Here is a 26,670-nt window from a genome sequence, read left to right as displayed (position 1 = left end):
AATTACTAGTACGATATCAGAGAACATATAAGTGTTTATTTTGTGTTAGTCATCTAAAAAATGATAGTACATTTCAGAAAATTGTGACTCACCAGCAGCATGGAAAATCAAGTAATATGTTTATTTTACATGAACATTCACATGTGTTTGTTTCATTAAAAGTGCTTTATGTAATTTTTGACTGTAGTAAACCATAAAAATGCCATATGTTTGCAGAGATTTAGGAAACATACAAAGTACAAATACTTGTTTCTGAGAAAAACAATGCTATAGCCAGTTATTCTCCTTTGAAATGTGCATTAGGGGTCAGAATGTCTGTTTTTGTTTTGATCTGTGATCCCGCCCACTGACAATTTACCCAATAGTATTTTGACACCCCAGGTTGCCAATTGGTGGAAAACACAGCATATTTTGTTAAAAACTAACTGGGTCTTTTATCACAGATAAGTACTCAATCTGGCAACCCGTGTGAGCGTGGAGTCTGAGGAGGAGCGGGGAAACAACTCTCTCCAATATTATGACTTTGGATTGCAGTAACTAATTCAGCAGCTAGCAATCAATATAACATACTGCACCTTTAAGTACATTTGCAAAATACACAAAACACACAATGGCCGTCACACACGTGTACCGAATCTCTGTCCAAAAGTATTGAGGGCAATGCAACTATACATTCACTCTTTCTTATTCTTTTGTGCTTTGCCATCAGGATGCATCTTTCTGAAACATTTACGGAAAAAGAAACTGCATGTTTTAATAAAGAGGAATGTGATCAGTGCAACAACTGAGAGTAAGAAGGCCACTACGTCCAGGCAGTGGTACTGATACCAGCTCAGGTCATGTGCCTGAACTCGAAGATGTTTAGCTCCTTTATTCCTCATCACAAACTCGATCCAGAAAACTGCCTGGTCCAGAGGCTTCATTGGCTGATCATGGTGGATTCTGGACAGTCTCATGATGCTTTCTTTGTACCTGATTAGAGAAGAAAAAGAAGTGCTGCAAGATAAGCTCTACAAATGATCAACTGAGAAACACCATTTTATGGTTCTTTTTAAACAACTGAAATTAACTAGTCGAGGCCTTTGGAAATGGATTATTCAAGCTTATGAAAGACTTAACTCACGATGGATTATTTAAGACAGTCTTGAGCGCGTCCACCAGGTCATTGGACTCCATTGTGTTGATATCAAGAACAACAGCAGCTCCTTTGGTTTTCATGTGCATCATGTTATCAGGCTGATCAGCAAACAGTGGAAAACCCACCATTGGGACGCCATGATAAATAGCCTCATACAGTCCATTTGTCCCACCATGGGTAATGAAGGCCTTTGTTTTTGGATGTCCTGTCAGATAAAATGAAGTTAGTATCTATCTGACACTAATTATTGTTCTTTGTGTATAACGAGCACACATGACAGCACTTTCCTTACCGAGCAAATCATTCTGTGGGATCCATTCGTAGAGTTTAGTATTGGGGGCGAGGGTTTCTGGTGTTTTTCCACTGTAACGCCAAACAACCTGTGGAGACAGTACTGAGCATATGAACACCTGAGCAACAGAAAAGTTGGGTTCTGTAAACATTTGATTTGTTTTTCCTACTGAGAAATGTATTTTTAATGATAATGTATACTAGTAAACCGTTTAAGACACATCTATAGGTCTCTGAGGTTGTTAATAGTACACAATTACATTCTGTGATGAACAGATTAAATTAGGCTCTTAATCACATATTGTCACAGATCCCCTGTCTCCCTGGACTCTATTTCCCATGATCCTCCTGTTTCGTCACCTGCACTCACTTCCCTCGTCAGCTCCCCATCATCATGGATCACCTGCACCTGGACTCTATTATCTGCACTCCCTTTATAATGCACTCACTCCCTGCACTCCTTGTCCGTTCTCTGTTTATGTTAGGTGTATGTTGTGTGAACTCAGCCTTTGTTAATTAAAATACTGTCTGTTATTGTGGAAATCCGTATCCACCTCATCTCTCTACCAACACACGTAACAGAAGAACGGACCATAAACGTTGGATTTCCACAAAGAGGATGGATTCTTGCTACTCCCTGGCTCCTGCTCCTCCAACACCTCTCACAGCCGGCGATCATCTCATTGGGCTTCTTCAGGTGGGTTGTTCGCTGGAGAGGTATGTGGAGGAGTTCGTTGAGCTCGCTTTTTTGTCTGACTGGCCTGATGCATGTCTAATCTCCCTGTTTCTGGATGGACTAGACAACAACACTATCCGTTTAGATGAACCAGATTATCATTTCTCCTTAAGCGAAACTATCGATTTAATTTTGTGTTTGAATGGCTCCCAATTCTTCGTGGATACGGTTCAGGATCAGTGTATGTCTCCAGTCCATCCAGAAACACGGTTGGCCGGGCCAGTCAGTCAACCTCCATCTTCCTCCACATGCCCCTCCAGTGAACTCCCTGCCTGTCCCACACTGAACCCACACTCCTCGACTGGGTCCCGAAAGCGGAGGAGGAGGAAGCAAGCCGCTCCAGTCTCTCCACAGCCCACTCTAACCCTCTCCGAGCCTGCCGCTCCATCCCTGTGCGAGCCACCAGATGATGCGGCCTGGCTAATTGACTTTCACTGAGCCAAGTTCTCCAGTCTCCGCCGAGCCCTCAGCTCCAGCCGCCGCCGCCGAGCCAGCTTCTCTTATGAACGGTGTTATTGAAGTCTCCAGCTCAAAGACTGTTTTCCCTGCCTCCCTCTCCCGCCCCCTCCCACTAATGTCCACACTGCACCTCCTCTTCAAGCCACCTCACCCAGGACTCCACCTCGGCCCGTTGGTCCAGATGCTCCCCCTGGGCTCCAACCTCCCTCATCTCCACCGTGGCCCATCAGTCCACCAGTTCCGCCAGGCTCCATCCTCCCCCCGGTTCGGCATCAGTCGCTCGTCAGCCTTCCCTCACATCAGGACTGCACTCCTCGGTTTTCACCTCGTCCCTTTGTCCCTCACGCTCCGTTGGCTTCCTCACTCCCTCCTGCGTCCCTTTGGTCGGCTGTCACTCTGGCTCCTCTGCGGCCCTCTGGAGCCCCGCCTGCGCCTCGGTCGGCCGAGCCTGCGGCATCGCCCTGTCCCGCCGGATCCTCACCGCCACCTGGGCTCGTCGGCAATTCGGCCCCTGACCCGCCATGGCTGCCTCCGGCCCCTGACCCGCCATGGCTGCCTCCGGCCCCTGACCCGCCATGGCTGCCTCCGGCCCCTGACCCGCCATGGCTGCCTCCGGCCCCTGACCCGCCATGGCTGCCTCCGGCCCCTGACCCGCCATGGCTGCCTCCGGCCCCTGACCCGCCATGGCTGCCTCCGGCCCCTGACCCGCCATGGCTGCCTCCGGCCCCTGACCCGCCATGGCTGCCTCCGGCCCCTGCTCCGGCTTGAGGTCTCCAGGGCGCCCACCCCTCCTACCGGGTGGGGGAGGTACTGTCACAGATCCCCCGTCTCCCTGGACTCTATTTCCCATGATCCTCCTGTTTCGTCACCTGCACTCACTTCCCTCGTCAGCTCCCCATCATCACGGATCACCTGCACCTGGACTCTATTATCTGCACTCCCTTTATAATGCACTCTTTGTCCGTTCTCTGTTTAGCTTTGTGTATGTTTGGTGTAACCTGCCTGTGTTATTTGAAGTAAACCGTCTATTATTGTGGAAATCCGTATCTGCCTCATCTCTCTACCAATACACGTAACACATATAAACATTGATCAACGCACATACATCAAATATGGTAAATAGACGCTTAAATGTGCTTGCTTGATATGCAAGAACCATTGAGGTTTGTTCTCACGTGTCTTGCACGTACAGCTGAGCTTCAATTTACCATATTTGATGTGCTCAAAAGTTACACACCTTTTGTGGGATCTGACCAAGAGCAGAAGCAATAGTGTTTGCTCTTTCCATTGTCAGGTTGTTGATCATGGAACCCAATGAGAAAACAACAATGCCATGATCTCCTGAGCTCTGAACAAACTTCTCCAGATCCTAAAAGACACAAATGAACACATACTGTTACACAAAAACAGAAAACAAGATACGTTCTAACTGCCCCATATTTCTAACAAGGGCTCAAGGTTTGAAAGGATTGTAAACATTTAATTACATTATATTCTTCGACATCTGTTATATTTCATGCACTGCAAAGAATATTTGAAAAGCTTGGAACCACTTTCTTTTGGTGTCATCAGTAAACAATTAATCTCACAGAATGAGATCTGTTGTTTGGCTCAAAAAATATTATTGTGCTGAGTTACAAAAGTAATGTAAAAATAGAAAAATCTAATTTTTGCCCAGATTTTTTTCTCCCTTTATCCAGCTTTTAAATAGTCACCTAAACAACTTATTTTCCATCAGAAATGTCATGTCAAAGTGTGCCACATGCAGTTTACAAAATTAGATGATATTGCAAATCCTTAATCCCCAACAGAGCCAAATCCTTCTCCATACACACATCCACTGATATAAAGTTGCTTGATCTATTCGAGTCAGGATTCCTTATTTTTCATAAATGTAAAGGCATCAAAATATTTTAGAAGAGCATATATTTCAAAATATATGGCAAAGTCATTACCTTTGACAGAGGCTTGGCAGGTTTGCAGTGTAGTCCTCCAACAAATTTAAAGTTAGGCAGGAGTGGGCGTGGATACTCAAAATCCCAGTAAGTTCTAATCAACCAGATGTCAGCTTTTCCCATGGTCTCACACATTGTTGTAGGTTTGCCTGTGACATATGGACAGATATAGTCTGCTGATGCACAGTAAGTCAAGTCACAAAGTATCAGAAACAGTATCTGAAAGATTAGCCTATTGCGCAATTCAAGCAGAAAAGTTAACCCAAATAAAAAAAAACAAAAAACAACTACCCCGTATTTCAGTGTAAAGCCGATCAAAAGTAAACCTTGTGTTCAGGTGAAACATGGTTGTATAAATGATGTAGAGGAGCATGTTTTCAACTCTCTCTGTGAAGCTCATATGGTCAGTGAGGTGATCCTGCACAGCGACCGCAGGAACATAGGATGGTGGCGTGGGGATCTGTCCGCAAATCTGCTCGAAATTATATGCGAACGTTGAGCGCAGTGAGATGACGTGTGGGATCTTCAGCGTCTCTGCCATCAAGTCAGCACATGGCATCATTGGGTCCGAAAAAAGCACATCATAATGAGATTCCTGAAGTGTGTGTAAAAGATCCTCATTGTAGAACATGCCCTTGCATGTATCAGTAGCAAGCGCCATGAAGTTTGACATCACTCGCCAGATCGTGGAGATTGTCTCGTATGTGGTGGCTGTGTCATTCATCCAGAGATGAATAAAGTCACTCCAGACTGCAGTGGCATCTTCTTTCTTCATCTTGACTTTAAACACATTGAAGTCAAACTGCTCCTTCCGTGTGTACTGTACAGTAGGCGATGAAGAACTGACCAGAACCGTTACGCTGTGATTTTTATCAACTAACGCATCTACGATCGCACGCATGTTGTGCCAGTGGCTGTACTCGCCTGGCAACACCAAAACTCTGCCAGCCTCTGCTCCACACAGCAGTGCGAACACAAACACAGTCTCAGATATCATGCTGAAGTGTTTGTGCCTTTGGATAAGTGCAGTGTGATCTGGGGAACAATGACCTACATTCCGAATGCTATGAGCACAACAGGATTTGGGCAAAGGTCATATTGCATTATGGAGGGTATAGGTGTGTTTTGAAATTTGGCCAAAGGTTAATATCTTTGTCTTGCATGTTTACTCAACTCCCACTCTAAATGCAAATGTTACCAGGAACAACACTGTTATAATGTAAGTGCAATTCTGAGTCTTTCAGGGTTATGTTTTGTTTGACCTTTGTTTATTTGTTTTTTTGTCTCTTGTATAAGTTTTCCTTTGACTGATTCATTGGTTCATCTCATTCACCTGTCCCTCATTAATCAACTCTTTAGCTCCTTTGTTTGCCCTATGTATTTAAGTCCTCAGTTTCAGTCTGTTCCTTGTCTTGTATTGTTAATGTTTAGGTTACAAGGTTGTGTTTCTCCATGTTATTCTCCTGTTTCGTGTGTTGGAAGTTATAATTAAAAACTATTTTGTTTATTCCTCATTGTGAGCTTCTCTATAGCAACAAACTGTTACAGAATACAGAACCTAAGAACTGAAATGGCTGAAGATCAGAGGACATTAACAACCCTCATCCAGTCCCATCCAGAAAGCATTTGGGCGCTCCAGCTCATCCTGAGCCTGCAAATAAAAAACCCTCCATATCCCTGAACGTTGGGACAATTTCATCCACTCCAGAGTCCACTTCAGCCCCAGATTCTGCTCCAGCATTCAGTCCAGTGCCCACTCCTAAAACAATAATTCCTGAGTCCGTGCCAACCCATGAGTCCGCTCCAGAGTGTCGGCCGAGTCCCGAAACTGCTAAATCTTCAGCCAAAAGGAGGAGGTTGAGGAAGACTATCCTCTTTGGCAATGGCCCCTGACCAGTGTCCAGTGATGGCTTCAGCCCCTGAGTTCAGTCCAGTCCACTCCAGTATGTTCTCCAGAGTCCACTCTTGTATGTTCTCCAAAGTCCGCTCCAGTATGTTCTCCAGAGTCAGCTCCAGAATGCTCTCCAGTGTCTGCTTCAGCCCCAGAGCTCAGTCCAGTAAGCATTGCACCATTCATAATGGCTCTGGCAGTGTGTGTATCTGGGCCATACAAGCATCCCCTGAGTCCGCTCCAGTGTCAGCTCCAGCCCCTGAATCCACACAGTGTCAGCTCCATTTCCAGCTCCAGTCCACTCCAGTGTTGGCTCCAGCCCAAGTCAGCTGCACTGTCTGTTTCAGCCCCTGAATCCGCTCCAGCCTCTGAATCTGCTCCAGTGTCGGCTCCAGTCCGAGTCTGCTCCAGTGTCGGCTCCAGCCCCAGAGTCTGCTCCAGTGTCGGCTCCAGCCCCTGAGTCCACTCCAGTGTCGGCTCCAGCCCCTAAGTCCGCTCCAGTGTTGGCTCCAACCCCTGAGTCCGCTCCAGTGCCGGCTCCAGCCCGAGTCAGCTGCACTGTCTGTTTCAGCCTCTGAATCCGCTCCAGCCTCTGAATCTGCTCCAGTGTCGGCTCCAGCCCGAGTCTTCTCCAGTGTCGGCTCCAGCCCGAGTCTGCTCCAGTGTCGGCTCCAGCCCCAGAGTCCGCTCCAGTGTTGGCTCCAACCCCTGATTCCGCTCCAGTGCCGGCTCCAGCCCGAGTCAGCTGCATTGTCTGTTTCAGCCCCTGAATGTGCTCCAGCCTCTGAATATGCTCCAGTGTCGGCTCTAGCTCCAGTCCACTCTAGTGTCTGCTCCAGCCTCTGAATCAGCTCCACTGTCTGTTTCAGCCCCTGAATCCGCTCCAGCTTCTGAATCTGCTCCAGTGTCAGCTCCAGCTCCAGTCCACTCCAGTGTCTGCTCCAGCCTCTGAGTAAGCTCCAGCCTCTGAGTCCGCTCCAGTGTCGGCTCTAGCCTCTGAATCCGCTCCAGTGTCTGCTCCAGCCTCTGAGTCTGCTCCAGCCTCTGAGTCCGCTCCAGCGTCGGCTCTAGCCTCTGAGTCCACTCCAGTGTCTGCTCCAGCCTCTGAGTCCGCTCCAGTGTCTGTTCCAGCCTCTGAATCTGCTCCAGTGTCAGCTCCAGCCCGAGTCCGCTCCAGTGTCGGCTCCAGCTCCAGTGTCGGCTCCAGCCCCAGAGTCCGCTCCAGTGTCTGCTCCAGCCCCTGAGTCCACTCCAGTGTCGGCTCCAGCCCCTGAGTCCGCTCCATTGTCGGCTTCAGCCCCTGAATCCGCTCCAGTGCCGGCTCCAGCCCGAGTCAGCTGCACTGTCTGTTTCAGCCCCTGAATCCGCTCCAGCCTCTGAATCTGCTCCAGTGTCGGCTCCAGCCCGAGTCCGCTCCAGTGTCGGCTCCAGCTCCAGTCCGCTCCAGTGTCTGCTCCAGCCTCTGAATCCACTCTAGTGTCTGCTCCAGCCTCTGAGTCCACTCCAGTGTCGGCTCCAGCTCCAGTCCACTCCAGTGTCTGCTCCAGCCTCTGAGTCAGCTCCAGCCTCTGAGTCCGCTCCAGTGTCGACTCTAGCCTCTGAGTCCGCTCCAGTGTCGGCTGTAGCCTCTGAGTCCGCTCCAGCCTCTGCGTCCGCTCCAGTGTCGGCTCTAGCCTCTGAGTCCACTCCAGTGTCTGCTCCAGCCTCTGAGTCCGCTCCAGTGTCTGTTCCAGCCTCTGAATCTGCTCCAGTGTCAGCTCCAGCCCGAGTCCGCTCCAGTGTCGGCTCCAGCCCCTGAGTCCACTCCAGTGTCGGCTCCAGCCCGAGTCCGCTCCATTGTCGCTTCAGCCCCTGAATCCGCTCCAGTGCCGGCTCCAGCCCGAGTCAGCTGCACTGTCTGTTTCAGCCCCTGAATCCGCTCCAGCCTCTGAATCTGCTCCAGTGTCGGCTCCAGCCCGAGTCCGCTCCAGTGTCGGCTCCAGCTCCAGTCCGCTCCAGTGTCTGCTCCAGCCTCTGAATCCACTCTAGTGTCTGCTCCAGCCTCTGAGTCCACTCCAGTGTCTGCTCCAGCCTCTGAGTCAGCTCCACTATCTGTTTCAGTCCCTGAATCTGCTCCAGCCTCTGAATCAGCTCCAGAATGCTCTCCAGTGTCTGCTTCAGCCCCAGAGCTCAGTCCAGGAAGCATTGCACCGTTCATAATGGCTATGGCAGTGTGTGTGTGTCTGGGCCATACACGCATCCCCTGAGTCCGCTCCAGTGTCGCCTCCAGCCCCTGAATCCGCTCAAGTGCCGGCTCCAGCCTGAGTCAGCTGCACTGTCTGTTTCAGCCCCTGAATCCGCTCCAGCCTCTGAATCTGCTCCAGTGTCGGCTCCAGCCCGAGTCCGCTCCAGTGTCGGCTCCAGCTCCAGTCCGCTCCAGTGTCTGCTCCAGCCTCTGAATCCACTCTAGTGTCTGCTCCAGCCTCTGAGTCCACTCCAGTGTCGGCTCCAGCTCCAGTCCACTCCAGTGTCTGCTCCAGCCTCTGAGTCAGCTCCAGCCTCTGAGTCCGCTCCAGTGTCGACTCTAGCCTCTGAGTCCGCTCCAGTGTCGGCTGTAGCCTCTGAGTCCGCTCCAGCCTCTGCGTCCGCTCCAGTGTCGGCTCTAGCCTCTGAGTCCACTCCAGTGTCTGCTCCAGCCTCTGAGTCCGCTCCAGTGTCTGTTCCAGCCTCTGAATCTGCTCCAGTGTCAGCTCCAGCCCGAGTCCGCTCCAGTGTCGGCTCCAGCCCCTGAGTCCACTCCAGTGTCGGCTCCAGCCCGAGTCCGCTCCATTGTCGCTTCAGCCCCTGAATCCGCTCCAGTGCCGGCTCCAGCCCGAGTCAGCTGCACTGTCTGTTTCAGCCCCTGAATCCGCTCCAGCCTCTGAATCTGCTCCAGTGTCGGCTCCAGCCCGAGTCCGCTCCAGTGTCGGCTCCAGCTCCAGTCCGCTCCAGTGTCTGCTCCAGCCTCTGAATCCACTCTAGTGTCTGCTCCAGCCTCTGAGTCCACTCCAGTGTCTGCTCCAGCCTCTGAGTCAGCTCCACTATCTGTTTCAGTCCCTGAATCTGCTCCAGCCTCTGAATCAGCTCCAGAATGCTCTCCAGTGTCTGCTTCAGCCCCAGAGCTCAGTCCAGGAAGCATTGCACCGTTCATAATGGCTATGGCAGTGTGTGTGTGTCTGGGCCATACACGCATCCCCTGAGTCCGCTCCAGTGTCGCCTCCAGCCCCTGAATCCGCTCAAGTGCCGGCTCCAGCCTGAGTCAGCTGCACTGTCTGTTTCAGCCCCTGAATCCGCTCCAGCCTCTGAATCTGCTCCAGTGTCGGCTCCAGCCCGAGTCCGCTCCAGTGTCGGCTCCAGCTCCAGTCCGCTCCAGTGTCTGCTCCAGCCTCTGAATCCACTCTAGTGTCTGCTCCAGCCTCTGAGTCCACTCCAGTGTCGGCTCCAGCTCCAGTCCACTCCAGTGTCTGCTCCAGCCTCTGAGTCAGCTCCAGCCTCTGAGTCCGCTCCAGTGTCGACTCTAGCCTCTGAGTCCGCTCCAGTGTCGGCTGTAGCCTCTGAGTCCGCTCCAGCCTCTGCGTCCGCTCCAGTGTCGGCTCTAGCCTCTGAGTCCACTCCAGTGTCTGCTCCAGCCTCTGAGTCCGCTCCAGTGTCTGTTCCAGCCTCTGAATCTGCTCCAGTGTCAGCTCCAGCCCGAGTCCGCTCCAGTGTCGGCTCCAGCCCCTGAGTCCACTCCAGTGTCGGCTCCAGCCCGAGTCCGCTCCATTGTCGCTTCAGCCCCTGAATCCGCTCCAGTGCCGGCTCCAGCCCGAGTCAGCTGCACTGTCTGTTTCAGCCCCTGAATCCGCTCCAGCCTCTGAATCTGCTCCAGTGTCGGCTCCAGCCCGAGTCCGCTCCAGTGTCGGCTCCAGCTCCAGTCCGCTCCAGTGTCTGCTCCAGCCTCTGAATCCACTCTAGTGTCTGCTCCAGCCTCTGAGTCCACTCCAGTGTCTGCTCCAGCCTCTGAGTCAGCTCCACTATCTGTTTCAGTCCCTGAATCTGCTCCAGCCTCTGAATCAGCTCCAGAATGCTCTCCAGTGTCTGCTTCAGCCCCAGAGCTCAGTCCAGGAAGCATTGCACCGTTCATAATGGCTATGGCAGTGTGTGTGTGTCTGGGCCATACACGCATCCCCTGAGTCCGCTCCAGTGTCGCCTCCAGCCCCTGAATCCGCTCAAGTGCCGGCTCCAGCCCGAGTCAGCTGCACTGTCTGTTTCAGCCCCTGAATCCGCTCCAGCCTGTGAATCTGCTCCAGTCCGCTCCAGTGTCTGCTCCAGCCTCTGAATCCACTCTAGTGTCTGCTCCAGCCTCTGAGTCCGCTCCACTATCTGCTCCAGCCCCTGAGTCCACTCCAACCTCTGAGTCCACTCCAGTGTCAGCTTCAGCTTCAGTCCACTCCAGTGTCAGCTCCAGTTCCTGAATCCACTCCAGTGTCGGCTCCAGCCCCTGAGTCCACGCCAGTGTCGGCTCCAGCCCCTGAGTCCGCTCCAGTGTCCGCTTCAGCCCCTGAATCCGCTCCAGTGCCGGCTCCAGCCCGAGTCAGCTGCACTGTCTGTTTCAGCCCCTGAATCCACTCCAGCCTCTGAATCTGCTCCAGTGTCGGCTCCAGCTCCAGTCCACTCCAGTGTCTGCTCCAGCCTCTGAGTCAGCTCCAGCCTCTGAGTCCGCTCCAGTGTCGGCTCTAGCCTCTGAGTCCGCTCCAGTGTCTGCTCCAGCCTCTGAGTCTGCTCCAGCCTCTGAGTCCTCTCCAGTGTCGGCTCCAGCCCCAGAGTCCACTCCAGTGTCGGCTCCAGCCCCTGAGTCCACTCCAGTGTCGGCTCCAGCCCCTGAGTCCGCTCCAGTGTTGGCTCCAGCCTGAGTCCGCTCCAGTGTCGGCTCCAGCCCCAGAGTCCACTCCAGTGTCGGCTCCAGCCCCTGAGTCCGCTCCAGTGTCGGCTTCAGCCCCTGAATCCGCTCCAGTGCCGGCTCCAGCCCGAGTCAGCTGCACTGTCTGTTTCAGCCCCTGAATCCGCTCCAGCTTCTGAATCTGCTCTAGTGTCAGCTTTAGCCCAATTCCGCTCCAGTGTCTGCTCCAGCCTCTGAGTCCATTCCAGTGTCTGCTCCAGCCTCTGAGTCCGCTCCAGCCTCTGAGCCCGCTCCAGTGTCTGCTCCAGCCTCTGAGTCCGCTCCAGTGTCTGCTCCAGCCTCTGAGCCCGCTCCAGTGTCTGCTCCAGCCTCTGAGCCCGCTCCAGTGTCTGCTCCAGCCTCTGAGTCCGCTCCAGTGTCTGTTCCAGCCTCTGAGCCCGCTCCAGCGTCTGCTCCAGCCTCTGAGCCCGCTCCAGTGTCTGCTCCAGCCTCTGAGTCCGCTCCAGTGTCTGTTCCAGCCTCTGAGTCTGCTCCAGTGTTGGCTCCAGCCCCTGAGTCCACTCCAGTGTCGGCTCCAGCCCCTGAGTCCGCTCCAGTGTTGGCTCCAGCCTGAGTCCGCTCCAGTGTCGGCTCCAGCCCCAGAGTCCACTCCAGTGTCAGCTCCAGCCCCTGAGTCCACTCCAGTGTCGGCTCCAGCCCCTGAGTCCGCTCCAGTGTCGGCTTCATCCCCTGAATCCGCTCCAGTGCCGGCTCCAGCCCGAGTCAGCTGCACTGTCTGTTTCAGCCCCTGAATCCGCTCCAGCTTCTGAATCTGCTCCAGTGTCAGCTTTAGCCCAATTCCGCTCCAGTGTCTGCTCCAGCCTCTGAGTCCACTCCAGTGTCTGCTCCAGCCTCTGAGTCCGCTCCAGCCTCTGAGCCCGCTCCAGTGTCTGCTCCAGCCTCTGAGCCCGCTCCAGTGTCTGCTCCAGCCTCTGAGTCCGCTCCAGTGTCTGTTCCAGCCTCTGAGCCCGCTCCAGTGTCTGCTCCAGCCTCTGAGCCCGCTCCAGTGTCTGCTCCAGCCTCTGAGTCCGCTCCAGTGTCTGTTCCAGCCTCTGAGTCTGCTCCAGTGTTGGCTCCAGCCGCTAAGCACAGTCCAGAGTCCACTCCAGCCTATGAGCCAGCTCCAAGTGTCCGCTTTTGCACTGCACTGCTGGCATCACCCTGCTCACCTGCCCTATTATGGCCAATCACAAAAGTTGATTAAGCAACCAACCGTAGAATATGCCACTGCATTTACTTTATTGAAATATGTTTTTGTGCTGAATTCATATAGCATTCATAGGCTTAAGATGGAAATCCCTTTAATTTCCCTAAAAAACAATTTGAACTGGAATGCCATCACCCCTTGAAATTCACTTCCCAGACTTCCCAGCTTTCCAGCCATGTTGGCCAGACGTTCATGCAGTCGTTCCAGTTCTTTAGCCGTGTGCATTCATTTCATGTTTTGTGTGGACACACAGTCTGAGAGCTCTCAGTGGCTACATGTTTGTGTCATGTTTTGCATGAGCACATGGCTTTGTTTTGTTTGTTTCTATGTGCTCCGATGTCTATTGTCTTAACCTCGTCCTTCTTGTTGCCTGATCATTGGTTCATTTGTCCTATCTGCTCTCCCTCATTACCCTCCTCATTTCCTCTCCTATTTTTTCTCCATGAGTTTGCAGTCCTGTGCAAGTTCATGGTCATATATTCCTGCCCTGTCCAGTCAGTGGTTGTTTTCCCCACATGGGATAGTTTTTTTATTTTTTTATTTTTATTTTACTTTTTGATTAAATAAAAGCCCGTTTTGATCTCTGAGTCGAGCTCTGTCATGTTCTCTTCCTGCCAGCACACTCCTCTGGTCGGCTTCTTTTCTTTTTCAGCTGCAGGGACAGGACGACTGGTTGCAATCGAGGGAAAGATGAATGCGGCCAAGTACAGGGATATCCTGGACGAAAACCTTCTCCAGAGCGCTCAGGACCTCAGACTGGGCCGAAGGTTTACCTTCCAACAAGACAATGACCCTAAGCACACAGCTAAAATAATGAAGGAGTGGCTTCACAACAACTCTGTGACTGTTCTTGAATGGCCCAGCCAGCGCCCTGACTTAAACCCAATTGAGCATCTCTGGAGAGATCTAAAAATGGCTGTCCACCAACGTTTACCATCCAACCTGACAGAACTGGAGAGGATCTGCAAGGAGGAATGGCAGAGGATCCCCAAATCCAGGTGTGAAAAACTTGTTGCATCTTTCCCAAAAAGACTCATGGCTGTATTACTTCAAAAGGGTTCTTTTACTAAATACTGAGCAAAGGTTCTGAATACTTAGGACCATGTGATATTTCAGTTTTTCTTTTTTAATAAATCTGCAAAAATGTCAACAATTCTGTTTTTCTGTCAATATGGGGTGCTGTGTGTACATTAATGAGGAAAAAAAATGAACTTAAATGATTTTAGCAAATGGCTGCAATATAACAAAGAGTGTAAAATTTAAGGGGTCTGAATACTCTCCGTACCCACTGTATCTCGGCCAAATATTGTCCTATCCTAACAAACCATCAGTGGGTAAGCTTATTTATTCAACTTTCAGGTGATGTATTTAAATTTAAATGTAAGTATGTCATTAGCTAATAATGATCAATACATTTGCTACAATATTTAATAATCTTTGTTAATAAAAAGTACAACTGTTAGTGTTATCTGAACTCTATTAAATAATATTAACAAAGAAAAATTTAGATTTTAATGCTCCATTAGTAAATTGATTACCGATTGATTACAAACATCAGAAGAGAAAAAGATGCCAAATTTGCCATAACACTCAGCAGAGCAGCATTTTATGTAATGTAATGCAAATGTAATATAAAATATAGTGTTAAAATGTAAATTATTTTTTTTAACAGAAAATATAACTTTGCTAGATTTACGATGTTAATAAAAACGCGTCATTGGTCTGAGAGAATTTCAGCGGAGTAAAGTTAGTTTTGTTTTGGATATTCGTCACACATTCAGCAATAAACGGCAATAACTCCAAAACGACACGCCCCCCCAAAATCTAAACGGTATTATCGTTAAAAGGGCAAAGCTAGTAATGTTTCACAAGCTTTCTTTTCATTATTTTTGCTCGATCTAACGAGCAATGACCCGCCAAAGCCGTTGCAATGTGAGTTACGGCGAGAAGACTCGCTCTTGGCTGAGCTGTAAGTTGGGGACCGTGGGGAAAGTGCAAGTTTTCTTCGTTTTTTGCTATAACTCGGTGAGTGGTGTTTTTCTAATAGCTCTTTTGTTAAAAGTCCTATAAACATGAGACCAGTGTCATTCAGTAAAAGGGGACAGGGGACAACTTTCACAACCTCTTTTTTACCCCTACTGGTGGAAAAGGGAACTGCATGTCCAAAATTAACTTTCTTTTTGTAATAGCTTTGTCCACCGGGGAGACAGAGACATCAAACCAGTGTCATTCAGTAGAGGGGGACAGGGGACAACTTTCACAACCTCTTTTTTACCCCTACTGGTGGAAAAGGAAATTGCATGTTCAAAATTAACTTTCTTTTTGTAATAGCTTTGTCCACCGGGGAGACAGAGACATCAAACTAGTGTCATTCAGTAGAGGAGGACAGGGGACAACTTTCACAACCTGTTTTTTACCCCTACTGGTGGAAAAGGGAACTGCAACTCAAAATTAACTTTCTTTTTGTAATAGCTTTGTCTATCAGAGAGACAGAGACATCAAACCAGTGTCATTCAGTAAAAGGGGACAGGGGACAACTTTCACAACCTCTTTTTTACCCCTACTGGTGGAAAAGGGAACTGCATGTCTAATATTAACATTCTTTTTGTAATAGCTTTGTCCATCAGAGAGACAGAGACATCAAACCAGTGTCATTCAGTAGAGGGGGACAGGGGACAACTTTCACAACATTTATTTTTTACCCCTACTGGTGGAAAATGAAATTGCATGTTCAAAATTAACTTTCTTTTTGTAATAGCTTTGTCAACCGGGGAGACAGAGACATCAAACTAGTGTCATTCAGTAGAGGGGGACAGGGGACAACTTTCACAACCTCTTTTTTACCCCTACTGGTGGAAAAGGGAACTGCAACTCAAAATTAACTTTCTTTGTGTAATAGCTTTGTCCCTCAGTGAGACAGAGACATCAAACCAGTGTCATTCAGTAGAGGGGGACAGGGGACAACTTTCACAACCTCTTTTTTACCCCTACTGGTGGAAAAGGAAACTGCATGTCCAAAATTAACTTTCTTTTTGTAATAGCTTTGTCCATCAGAGAGACAGAGACATCAAACCAGTGTCATTCAGTAAAAGGGGACAGGGGACAACTTTCACAACCTCTTTTTTACCCCTACTGGTGGAAAAGGAAATTGCATGTTCAAAATTAACTTTCTTTTTGTAATAGCTTTGTCCACCGGGGAGACAGAGACATCAAACTAGTTTCATTCAGTAGAGGGGGACAGGGGACAACTTTCACAACCTCTTTTTTACCCCTACTGGTGGAAAAGGGAACTGCAACTCAAAATTAACTTTCTTTTTGTAATAGCTTTGTCCATCAGAGAGACAGAGACATCAAACCAGTGTTATTCAGTAAAGGGGGACAGGGGACAACTTTCACAACATTTATTTTTTACTCCTACTGGTGGAAAAGGGAACTGCATGTCCAAAATTAACTTTCTTTTTGTAATAGCTTTGTCCACCGGGGAGACAGAGACATCAAACTAGTTTCATTCAGTAGAGGGGGACAGGGGACAACTTTCACAACCTCTTTTTACCCCTACTGGTGGTATAGGGAACTGCATGTCCAAAATTAACTTTCTTTTTGTAATAGCTTTGTTTATCAGTGAGATAGAGACATCAAACCAGTGTTATTCAGTAAAGGGGGACAGGGGACAACTTTCACAACCTCTTTTTTTACCCCTACTGGAGGAAAAGGGAACTGCATGTCTAATATTAACATTCTTTTTGTAATAGCTTTGTTCATCAGAGAGACAGAGACATCAAACCAGTGTCATTCAGTACAGGGGGACAGTAGACAACTTTCACAACCTCTTTTTTTACCCCTACTAGTGAAAAATGGAACTGCATGTACAGATTATACCTTATTTATATCCTTACAATGTCAAAATTTACATAATGCAGATTTTTGCTGTTAATACTGTAAAGCTGGCTTTAAACAATCTGTACTGTAAAAAAATGAAACATAAATAAAGGAGACTTGACTTGACCCTACTGGTTGAATATGGAACAGCACATAAAAATATGAATGCTGTTAATAGGTTCCCAGACCTCACCCCAAAAATTGTCAGGACAACAGCCATTTTGACAGAACTCGTGTTTATGCAAACATTCAACATAAAATGAAAACCATACAAAATTAAACAATATCTTTTTACATCTTTTGTCTCAAAGGATTTAGTAGTGTTTACTTACAGAAAGCACACAACCACAGTGCTCTTTTTAGTTTTCGTACACCTTTTTTGGTAATGTTGACACAGACTGCGTGGTACCATCTTGCACAGCTGCTGCACTGAATCTGGTGGGGGGAAATTGAAATAATGAAAATATATGATCTTTATTTACTTAATACAAAGTACTACAGAACATTTGCTTTAATGTCATTTCAAGGTTGACTCCATACTAATTATTTAATTATCTGCATACTAATTATATAAGTAGATGTAATAGTTTAACACATAAGATCTATGTCAAATAGCTTATCTAATAAGAATTGTTTCATAATAAAGGACACAAACCCATGTGTTCAGACCCACACGTCCAGCAGGAGACTCTTGTCCACAAAAGGAGCAATGATCCTTGGGGTTGAACACTGTAATTGCATTCTCACAAATCAGTGTTCTATTTTAAATGCTCTAATTTTTTGATAGATAGATATATTTTAAAAAAATTAATTAATATTAAAATAATTTAATAACATTAAAAATAAAATTTCAGCCAGTAAGAACCTAAAACTGAAATGGCCTCTGATTACAAGACTATAAATATTCTTACATTATGGTCCAATGAAGGTGTATATTTAAGAAAACTGTGATAAGCTGTAATTAGCAACTTTGTTTTGTACTCTGGCCCTGTGAAAAAAAAAAAAAAAAAATGCTGACAAAAAATACTAAGTATATAAACTAATCAAGTGCTTACAAATCAATTGCAAATTAAATAATTAACTCCTGGTTTGTATATTGTATTCTCTTAACTGTTAATGTATTAATAGATTAATATATAGTGAGTTCTTCACTCATTGTCAGGGTATAAATCAAAATTTTATAATTAGGTCATATGTAAAGACTAAGATAATGCTTTTTATTCCTTGTAAACATCTAAATAAGTAAAAATTTTTCACTTTACATTAGGTCATGGAAAATTATGACAATTTATTATGGTTAATACATTTGAACAAAAAAATAAAAATAAATCTTGACATTTAATATGAGCTTAGTTAGTGGTTTAGTCATGAAAGTCTCTCATTCACCGCTATAAAAGTTAACCCAACTATGAATACTTCCACTTTTGAGAAATATGAAAAGGACCTACCCTAACCTAATCCAAAGTGCTAACATTTTGCGGTTAATAAGTTGTTAACAAAGCATAAAAAAACATCTAACTGTTCACATATGAGCTAATTAATTAAATGTAATTAATTAAAGTAATCTTGTTAATTACAGTAACAAGGAATTAAATCACTAATTGTACAGTATATAGCCTTATCTTAATATATTAATAATGTACATAATGAAATATATAAAATATGAATTAACTATATTTTGCAAATGATTTGTTGACTTTAGATCATTTTGTAGGAGGCTTGGCTTTTCATGCCCATATATGTAGTGAAAGAGCACTCATACTGAAAGATTTGTGCATGATTCTCATTAATGTGTGCTTAAAATACATACCTGATGCTTCTAGGATGGTTACTGCCATCTCCTTACGCAGCTCAGATAGGATATGCTGGCTAGAAGGTATCCTGATTTTAGATGGTGTCTCTGGAAATGACTCCACTACCTCCTTAGCCATCTGTTGGGTAACATAAATATCATTAAACAAACTTGCAAAATACATTAGCCATTAAAGAATAAGAAATTTAAATATTACACATTTGAGGTTATGCAAAAATTAGTGTTCTAAGGTTCTAAATTGTATAGCTACCTGCATGACATAAACACCACAGCTACAACTGTCTTTTTGAATGGTGTGCTTCAACACACCATGTGTCCATGCCACATCCACCCAGTCCGTCTTACCATACAGTATTTGCCGCATTTTGAAGTATGTTCTACACGTGAGAATTGTATATTATCAAATTTAGTTATATTAGTTCATATGATAATGTATTGTATGATAATTTAAAAAAGGGAATAATATAATACAATACCTGAATCTTTCGGCAGCAAGTTCGGATTCTTTAGCTTCATCTAACCCTTGGGGATCCACCACTAAAACCTTCTGTGATGTCCTATTGAGGTACTGTTAAAACATATAGTTTGGTTAGTTTTTCATATACATAAGTAATGAACTATGGTTTAACAATGGTTTTACACACCAGAAATTTCCAGTGGTTCTTGTTTACTTGCATAAATCCGATTATGGCGTCATATTTTTCAAAGTTGACCTTCAAACGAGTTGAAATATTATATTATATTATTGTACTTGTCCTTTTGACCTTTTCATTTTGCACAGAAGAACAACCGTAAAGTCTGACCTTTCGGAAACTGTGCCTGGACATGGCAGATCTCTCCCCAAACACAACAACACCGGCAGAGAAGTGGTTGAATAAAAAGATGTACTTTCCATAACCTTTGGAATTTAACAAGGTTTGGATGTAGCTTTCGATAACCTGAAAACATTTAGGAAAATTAAATTTATACCCTTACATCTCATTACAATAGTAGTGACATAGTATTTGTCAAATGTATCTTCACTCATTAGCCTACAAGTAGTGAAAGTTAAACTCAATGCACAATAGTGACTGTTTCACATTTAGTTAAAATATATGTATTAATCAATGGTATGCATAAAGCATTTGTCATTTTTATGATAATAAATATACACTTTCTGTCTATATTGTCCTTTCAAAAATAGCATTGGGCATCCTTTCACTTAAAACTATACCAGTACAAATATGAAAATACATCCTGAAATGTAGGTTCAGAATACCATGTAGTATTTACAGTGGTGGTTAATTTAAATCCTTACTATCTAACTGGATTATAAATATATAATATATCACTGCTTGGTAATGTATACTGTAAAAAATAAATGTAAAAAAAAAAAAAATAGTAAAATACATGGCAGCAAAGTGTGCCAAACATTTACCATTAATGAAAATAACAGTTAAACATCATTAAAAAAGAAACACTCAGTGACTGGCAGAAGCATTTGCCAAACAAAAACTATACAATTAAGGTAAAATATCCTAATTCATCTCCTAATTTTAAGTTAAAAAACTAAATAAAATATCCTAATTCATCTCCTAATTTTAAGTTAAAAAACAAAATAAAATATCCTAATTCATCTCCTAATTTTAAGTTAAAAAAAAACAAAAACACTAACAGATCTCTCTAGATGTCAGCATCTTTACTTATTACAAACCAGACTGACTTTCTTTAATATAAAACTTCTTAAGAATTAAATGAGGTTAAGATGTTGATGTTTTTGTTGTTGTTGTTGTTGTTTTAATAATAATAAAGTTTTAAAGTCACTGTTATGGAAGTGAGCATTTGCTTTACTTAGGCTCTTGACCCTTGACTTTTTAAATTATTATTTTTTTTCTGATTGTTATTTATTATTATTATTATTATTAATAAATTATATTTAGAAATTCTTTGGACAAGATGATGTAGACACAGACATCAAGATTCAGCGTATGAACAATGGTGACAATCCAACAAATATTCAGAACAACTATCACAAATCAAGGTACTAAAGCTCCCTTTTTCACCAGTAGGGGTACGAAAAGAGGTTGTGAAAGTTGTCCCCTGTCCCCCTCTACTGAATGACACTGGTTTGATGTCTCTGTCTCACTGAGGGACAAAGCTATTACACAAAGAAAGTTAATTTTGAGTTGCAGTTCCCTTTTCCACCAGTAGGGGTAAAAAAGAGGTTGTGAAAGTTGTCCCCTGTCCCCCTCTACTGAATGACACTAGTTTGATGTCTCTGTCTCCCCGGTTGACAAAGCTATTACAAAAAGAAAGTTAATTTTGAACATGCAATTTCATTTTCCACCAGTAGGGGTAAAAAATAAATGTTGTGAAAGTTGTCCCCTGTCCCCCTCTACTGAATGACACTGGTTTGATGTCTCTGTCTCTCTGATGGACAAAGCTATTACAAAAAGAATGTTAATATTAGACATGCAGTTCCCTTTTCCACCAGTAGGGGTAAAAAAGAGGTTGTGAAAGTTGTCCCCTGTCCCCTTTTACTGAATGACACTGGTTTGATGTCTCTGTCTCTCTGATAGACAAAGCTATTACAAAAAGAAAGTTAATTTTGAGTTGCAGTTCCCTTTTCCACCAGTAGGGGTAAAAAACAGGTTGTGAAAGTTGTCCCCTGTCCTCCTCTACTGAATGACACTAGTTTGATGTCTCTGTCTCCCCGGTGGACAAAGCTATTACAAAAAGAAAGTTAATTTTGAACATGCAATTTCCTTTTCCACCAGTAGGGGTAAAAAAGAGGTTGTGAAAGTTGTCCCCTGTCCCCCTCTACTGAATGACACTGGTTTGATGTCTCTGTCTCCCCGGTGGACAAAGCTATTACAAAAAGAAAGTTAATTTTGAACATGCAATTTCCTTTTCCACCAGTAGGGGTAAAAAAGAGGTTGTGAAAGTTGTCCCCTGTCCCCCTCTACTGAATGACACTGGTTTGATGTCTCTGTCTCTCTGATAGACAAAGCTATTACAAAAAGAAAGTTAATTTTGAGTTGCAGTTCCCTTTTCCACCAGTAGGGGTAAAAAACAGGTTGTGAAAGTTGTCCCCTGTCCTCCTCTACTGAATGACACTAGTTTGATGTCTCTGTCTCCCCGGTGGACAAAGCTATTACAAAAAGAAAGTTAATTTTGAACATGCAATTTCCTTTTCCACCAGTAGGGGTAAAAAAGAGGTTGTGAAAGTTGTCCCCTGTCCCCCTCTACTGAATGACACTGGTTTGATGTCTCTGTCTCCCCGGTGGACAAAGCTATTACAAAAAGAAAGTTAATTTTGGACATGCAGTTCCCTTTTCCACCAGTAGGGGTAAAAAAGAGGTTGTGAAAGTTGTCCCCTGTCCCCTTTTACTGAATGACACTGGTCTCATGTTTATAGGACTTTTAACAAAAGAGCTATTAGAAAAACACCACTCACCGAGTTATAGCAAAAAACGAAGAAAACTTGCACTTTCCCCACGGTCCCCAACTTACAGCTCAGCCAAGAGCGAGTCTTCTTGCCGTAACTCACATTGCGACGGCTTTGGCGGGTCATTGCTCGTTAGATCGAGCAAAAATAATGAAAAGAAAGCTTGTGAAACATTACTAGCTTTGCCCTTTTAACGATAATACCGTTTAGATTTTGGGGGAGCGTGTCGTTTTGGAGTTATTGCCGTTTATTGCTGAATGTGCGACGAATATCCAAAACAAAACTAACTTTACTCCGCTGAGAATTTCTCTCAACGGCGCAAAAGCTGTTGCATCCTCACAGTCGGCAGCGGAACTGTTCTGTTCTAACCTTTTTTCCTTAGAATTCTGAGTTTGCAGAATGCAACTCTGATTTATTTTTCGGAATTCTGAACTAATATATATATATATATAAAATGGTAATTGCGAATTTGACTATTTTCTTTCTGGCAAATGCGAATTCATATTCTTACAAAAAAAAGTGAGTGCAAGAAAAAAAGTCTTAATTGTGAGATAAAAAGTCTCAAGTATCTATATTATTTTTCTTCACTGGCGTAAGCTTCCATGGCAAGCGAGGAAAAACACTTTACATTACCTTACCTAACACTTCACTGTAGATATTATCCAAATTTTTCGAGACCATCCGAAATAATCCGGAATAAACAACATGCATCATCATATTTTTCACTCTCTCCATGAAGCTCATGTGATCCGTCATGACCGTCGGAGGAACCGGCACATAAGAGGGCGGCGTGGGCATTTGTCCACACATCCTCTCCATGGAGAACCCGAGAGAAATCCGCAGAGAGAGTACGAACGGCAGCTCCAGAATCTCTGCCAGCAGGTCACTGCACACCATCATGGGATCATAGAGGAGCACATCAAACTTCAGATCCCTCAGGCGAGCCATCAGCGCGTCATTACGCAGCATGGTGCCGCACATGACGCGGTGCATTTCGTTAATTTTCCCCGTCAGTTCCATTATCTGGAGACCAATTGAGACCCTGCTTGGTGTGGGGTGCTGCATCCAGATGTTGAGCATCTGTTCGCTCAGGCTGTGCACCTCATGCGCCTTCAGAGGCACATCAAACACCAGGAACTCAAACCTCTCCTGCGCTGTGAAGTTCACGGTCGGCGAGGCTGAGCTCACCAGAAGTGTCACGCTGTGATTGCGGTTCAGCAGTTCTTCCACGATGTTGCGCATGTTGAGCCAGTGGCTGTACTCTCCCGGCAGCACGAGCACGTTTCCACCGTGCGTAAAGCTCGTGCCAGTCAAGTGGAAGATTACGAGAAGCGTGCATGACTTTCCCAAGAACTGCATGGCAGAAGAACTCGTGAAGACGCGACAGACAAACACTCTTCCCTCTTTGCACTGAGATAAATAAGATAGGCGTGTGTCCAGGGAAGAAGTTTGGTGTAAAGTGTGGGGCCGCAGGACTTTGGAGTCACGTCACGTGACGTCACGAGTAAAGAGTCAGGAAACACTCCCAGATTTACATACCCTGCGTCTCAAACAGCTCCCTAACTTCCTAGGTCGTGTATCAGTATACAATTTAAATGAATGTGGCCGGCTCCCTGATCAGTGCCCTGACTAGTGAACTAGGGAGCTGATTGAGACGCACGCATAAACCATCATCCTCTTGTTAAAAAATGTTGCTTGATTGTAATGAATGCGCACTTCAAACTTGAACTTCAAATTTTTGTTTTAAAAATCTTTTGTCATGCTTTAAAGAAGTAGCCTACATTTATTTTGAGTGTCGACTGACATACTAAAGCACATGTAAAGTAGCCTAATTGAAAAAAATGTGTAAATAAATTTCAATACATGACATGTAAGTTTCAATAGAAATTTTAAAGAATATTTCAGTTTACCATAAATGCTTGTCGGTACATTCAGCAGTACACTTTAATCATATCTCAACAATAACAATAGCATTAATTATCAAATTACATATAAAGATGTACTTAAAGGTACAATATGTAATAATTCTGTCCGCTAGAGGTCGCTAGAAGCCTATTCAAAACAAAGGCGTAGCTTGATGACGGCAAGTTTGATCGCAGAATCTTGGGACATGTGGTCTTCACATCACAGCCGGTGGAAAAGAATAGGGATTGGACTCGGGCAGAAATCATGTTCATGGATGTGATTATTAACGTTACTGTAGTATGAAGCAGAGCAGGAGCGAGTGTTGTGGAGCTGAACGAGGAGCTGGAGCGATTGATCAACACACGCCTCACGAGCAGCGGGACTTTTATTATGACATAGTCGCCAGCGCCGCTGCCGCTTTTCCGGTCATGAGTATGAGGTAACGCAGCTCTGTTTATCATATTAGACACATTTGAGAGTGTTGAAAATGATGTTATAACGTTACTCTGTGCGTTCACTCGGCGGCTGCTGTGAGACACTGTTACACACTGCAGTAAGATAGATCCATTTTACAATATCACATTAAATGCTGGATGATTGTTGATAAATGACATGCAATTCATTTTAAATTATATTATAATTTTAATTTTATATTCTTTGGGCCATAAAGCCAGGAACATTTATCAAACACTTCTGGAACAGCACAAATTAAATGTCTCTACACAACAAAGGGTCAATTTGTGTAATCTGAGAATTTTCATGTATTTATTTAAAAAAAGAAAAAAAAAAAAGAGTGCATTTCAGAAATTGTGTATCTTGTTGACTCCCAGTGAAAGTAATGCTCTTGATAACTTTCAACAGTTCAAAAAGAAAGATTTCAAAGGGCAGCAAATGTTAGGAATGGCCCATATCAGAGTAGTTCGGTCCTAGAGAGCCGCTGTCCTGCAGAGTTCAGCTCAGCTGCCTATAGCCTGTATGATGAAGAGCTCGATTAGCTTGTTCAGCTGAGTTTGATTAAGGTTGGAGCTAAACTCTGCAGGACGGCGGCTCTCTTGGACCGAACTTGCCTATACCCTTGGCCCATATTAATCTTCTGATGACTCACTTTATTGGGCAAAAACAACTCTTTATTTGCAGTGTGTACTGCTCAGTGCACTTGAGGTTGAATTACTGCGTGACAAAGTGCACATTATCAGTGGTTTTATGTTTCTTGTATTGTTGGGAAAGGTTGAAGCTATTCAGAATGACAATGAGGTTTTAGTTTTAGGAGAACTTGTGTTTTCAGAACTGTCTTTGACTAGTTTGTAGAACCTCCTAAAATACTGCTGAAAGTTCTTGCCAGAGATGTAAGTTTAATCAGTCATCCAAAATTTGTTAAATTGTTTAAGACCTTTTGTGAACTCTGTATTGTCTTGTTATTTGCTCAAGCGTCACATGATACTGATTTAGAAGAGGTGTGGCTCAAAAAAAAGGAAAATCCTGTGTTTCACAACTTTTCACATGGAGAATTGTGTCACAATAACTCTGATCTCAGATCATATATAGTCTAACAATTACAAAATAACACTTTTTTTTTCTTTTTATAAATAATCTGGTTGATTAAAGTTTTGAAATGAAATGAAGAATAGTGTCATATATGATCTGTGTACTTTTGGTTCTTTGAGTTCAGTTTAATGTGTTTAGTGCCCGATCCTTAATAACTGTGAATATTTCTGAAAACCGTATGTTATGAAAATCGTATGTTTCCTGTGGTTCCTACACTTTTGTGAATTGCCTCTCTCTCCTCAGTGCCACGATCACATGGTTATCATCCCTATTGTGACATATGTCAGAGCAAAACGTTTTTGGGTTTTTTGAACAAGAAGACATGTTGGACGGGTTTGATTTTGTGGCCTGAGACATTTTTGCAAATCCTAAAGGATTCCACTGATCCTATAGGCCAAAATCTGAAGTCTTTGATCGCTCGTTTGACATGTTCGTCGAAAGATAATTAATGACCACTGTGGGCAGATTATTACCTCCGAGGAAATTCCGGCAGTGTCAGAAGATTCTTCTACAACAACCGTCAAATCATGAACCAATAGGAGCGCAGAACCTGATGATGCAACAATCCGCCGCTCGCTCCACACACATCGTCTTCATTTTTCCATTTTTATTTTCAAGACAAGCCATGACCAACATTAGCCACCATTATAAATCACACTTACCCATGACTTCCGTATATAAGTGATCCCACTTTGCTTTGGTGACCAGATAAAACAGGACATCCTGTGAGGCATAGAACAGAAAGTTCTTCAGCCTCTGCAGGAAGTTCATCTCATCCGTGTTCTCCGAGCCGATGGAGGGGACGTAGGATGGCGGAGCCGGCAGCTGGCCGCAGAGTCTCTCAACGGTGTTCCCAAAGGAGAACCTGAGACTGAGAATGAAAGGCACGTCCAGCTTCTGTGCCAGCAGCTCCCCACACATGAATAAAGGGTCGGCCAGTAAAACGTCGAACTTCTCCTTCCTCCACTTCTCAAGGAGGTCTTCTCTGGCAAAGAGCTCGTTACACACGGCCTGGTTCTGCTCGGTGCCTGTGTCAATCATCTCCTTGATCTTCATGGAAGCCGTGATGATGTTGTCATTCGGCAGATCGTGAGTCCAGTATTTCAGCATCCTTTCCATGTTCTCCAGGATGTCCTGCTTTGTGTGAGGCACCTGTAGGATCTCCACATTGTATCCCGCGGACGGGCTGGTTGTGACCGACGGTGTGGCTGTGTGGGTCACCACAGTGATGTTGTGTCCTCTTTCGATCAGCGTGTCTAGGATGACTTTTACATTGAGCCAGTGGCTGAATTCCGAGGGCCAGACGAGGACCTTTCCTCCTGACACACTCCGCAGGTTCAGGATCAGCAGGACTAGCAGGAAAACACCGGAGCTTCCTCTGGGACTCATGACAGCCATGAACAACCTCTGCGCTCAGTGAGCTTGTACTAACATGTGGACTTTGGAGGAGGAGCTTCAGCTCACAGACAGAGTTCTGCAATCAGATAT

General features: G+C 45.1%; 1 protein-coding gene across 7 annotated transcripts; it reads right to left on the bottom strand.

Moving 5' to 3' along the window:
• Positions 1 to 23: 23 nt before the first annotated feature.
• On the bottom strand, positions 24 to 26,643 carry LOC137033827 (UDP-glucuronosyltransferase 2A1-like). Of its 7 annotated transcripts, XM_067406191.1 has the most exons (12): positions 19,109 to 19,236; positions 18,950 to 19,018; positions 18,782 to 18,873; positions 18,556 to 18,682; positions 18,303 to 18,423; positions 17,148 to 17,221; positions 16,825 to 16,927; positions 4,580 to 4,728; positions 3,862 to 3,993; positions 1,431 to 1,518; positions 1,124 to 1,343; positions 24 to 972 (listed from the first exon to the last, which is right to left on the bottom strand). In XM_067406191.1, the coding sequence occupies exons 1-12, from the start codon at positions 19,130 to 19,132 to the stop codon at positions 675 to 677; spliced, it is 1,497 nt and encodes a 498-aa protein (XP_067262292.1). In that variant the 5' UTR covers positions 19,133 to 19,236; the 3' UTR covers positions 24 to 674. The 7 variants fall into 7 exon arrangements, with proteins under 7 accessions (XP_067262292.1, XP_067262294.1, XP_067262295.1 ...); XM_067406193.1 differs by lacking the exon at positions 18,950 to 19,018 and having other exon boundaries at positions 19,109 to 19,239; XM_067406194.1 differs by lacking the exons at positions 16,825 to 16,927; positions 17,148 to 17,221; positions 18,303 to 18,423; ... (2 more) ...; positions 18,950 to 19,018; positions 19,109 to 19,236 and adding exons at positions 4,871 to 5,348; positions 22,843 to 24,560.
• Between the last annotated feature and the right edge of the window lie 27 nt (positions 26,644 to 26,670).

Source organism: Chanodichthys erythropterus, chromosome 13, assembly GCF_024489055.1.
Source record: "Chanodichthys erythropterus isolate Z2021 chromosome 13, ASM2448905v1, whole genome shotgun sequence".
Classification (NCBI taxonomy): domain Eukaryota; kingdom Metazoa; phylum Chordata; class Actinopteri; order Cypriniformes; family Xenocyprididae; genus Chanodichthys; species Chanodichthys erythropterus.
Note: the sequence above shows the minus strand (reverse complement) of the source record. Positions and strands in the feature narration are given on the sequence as shown.

Bases quoted from the DNA above. Each gene is read 5' to 3' on its own strand.
- LOC137033827 (XM_067406187.1), bottom strand. From the start codon at position 26,580: ATGGCTGTCATGAGTCCCAGAGGAAGCTCCGGTGTTTTCCTGCTAGTC. The intron at 1,519-3,861 runs GTGTGTAACTTT...CTGTCTCCACAG, and splicing joins TTGGTCAGATCCCACAAAAG to GTTGTTTGGCGTTACAGTGG. The intron at 1,344-1,430 runs GTAAGGAAAGTG...TTTATCTGACAG, and splicing joins CCCACAGAATGATTTGCTCG to GACATCCAAAAACAAAGGCC.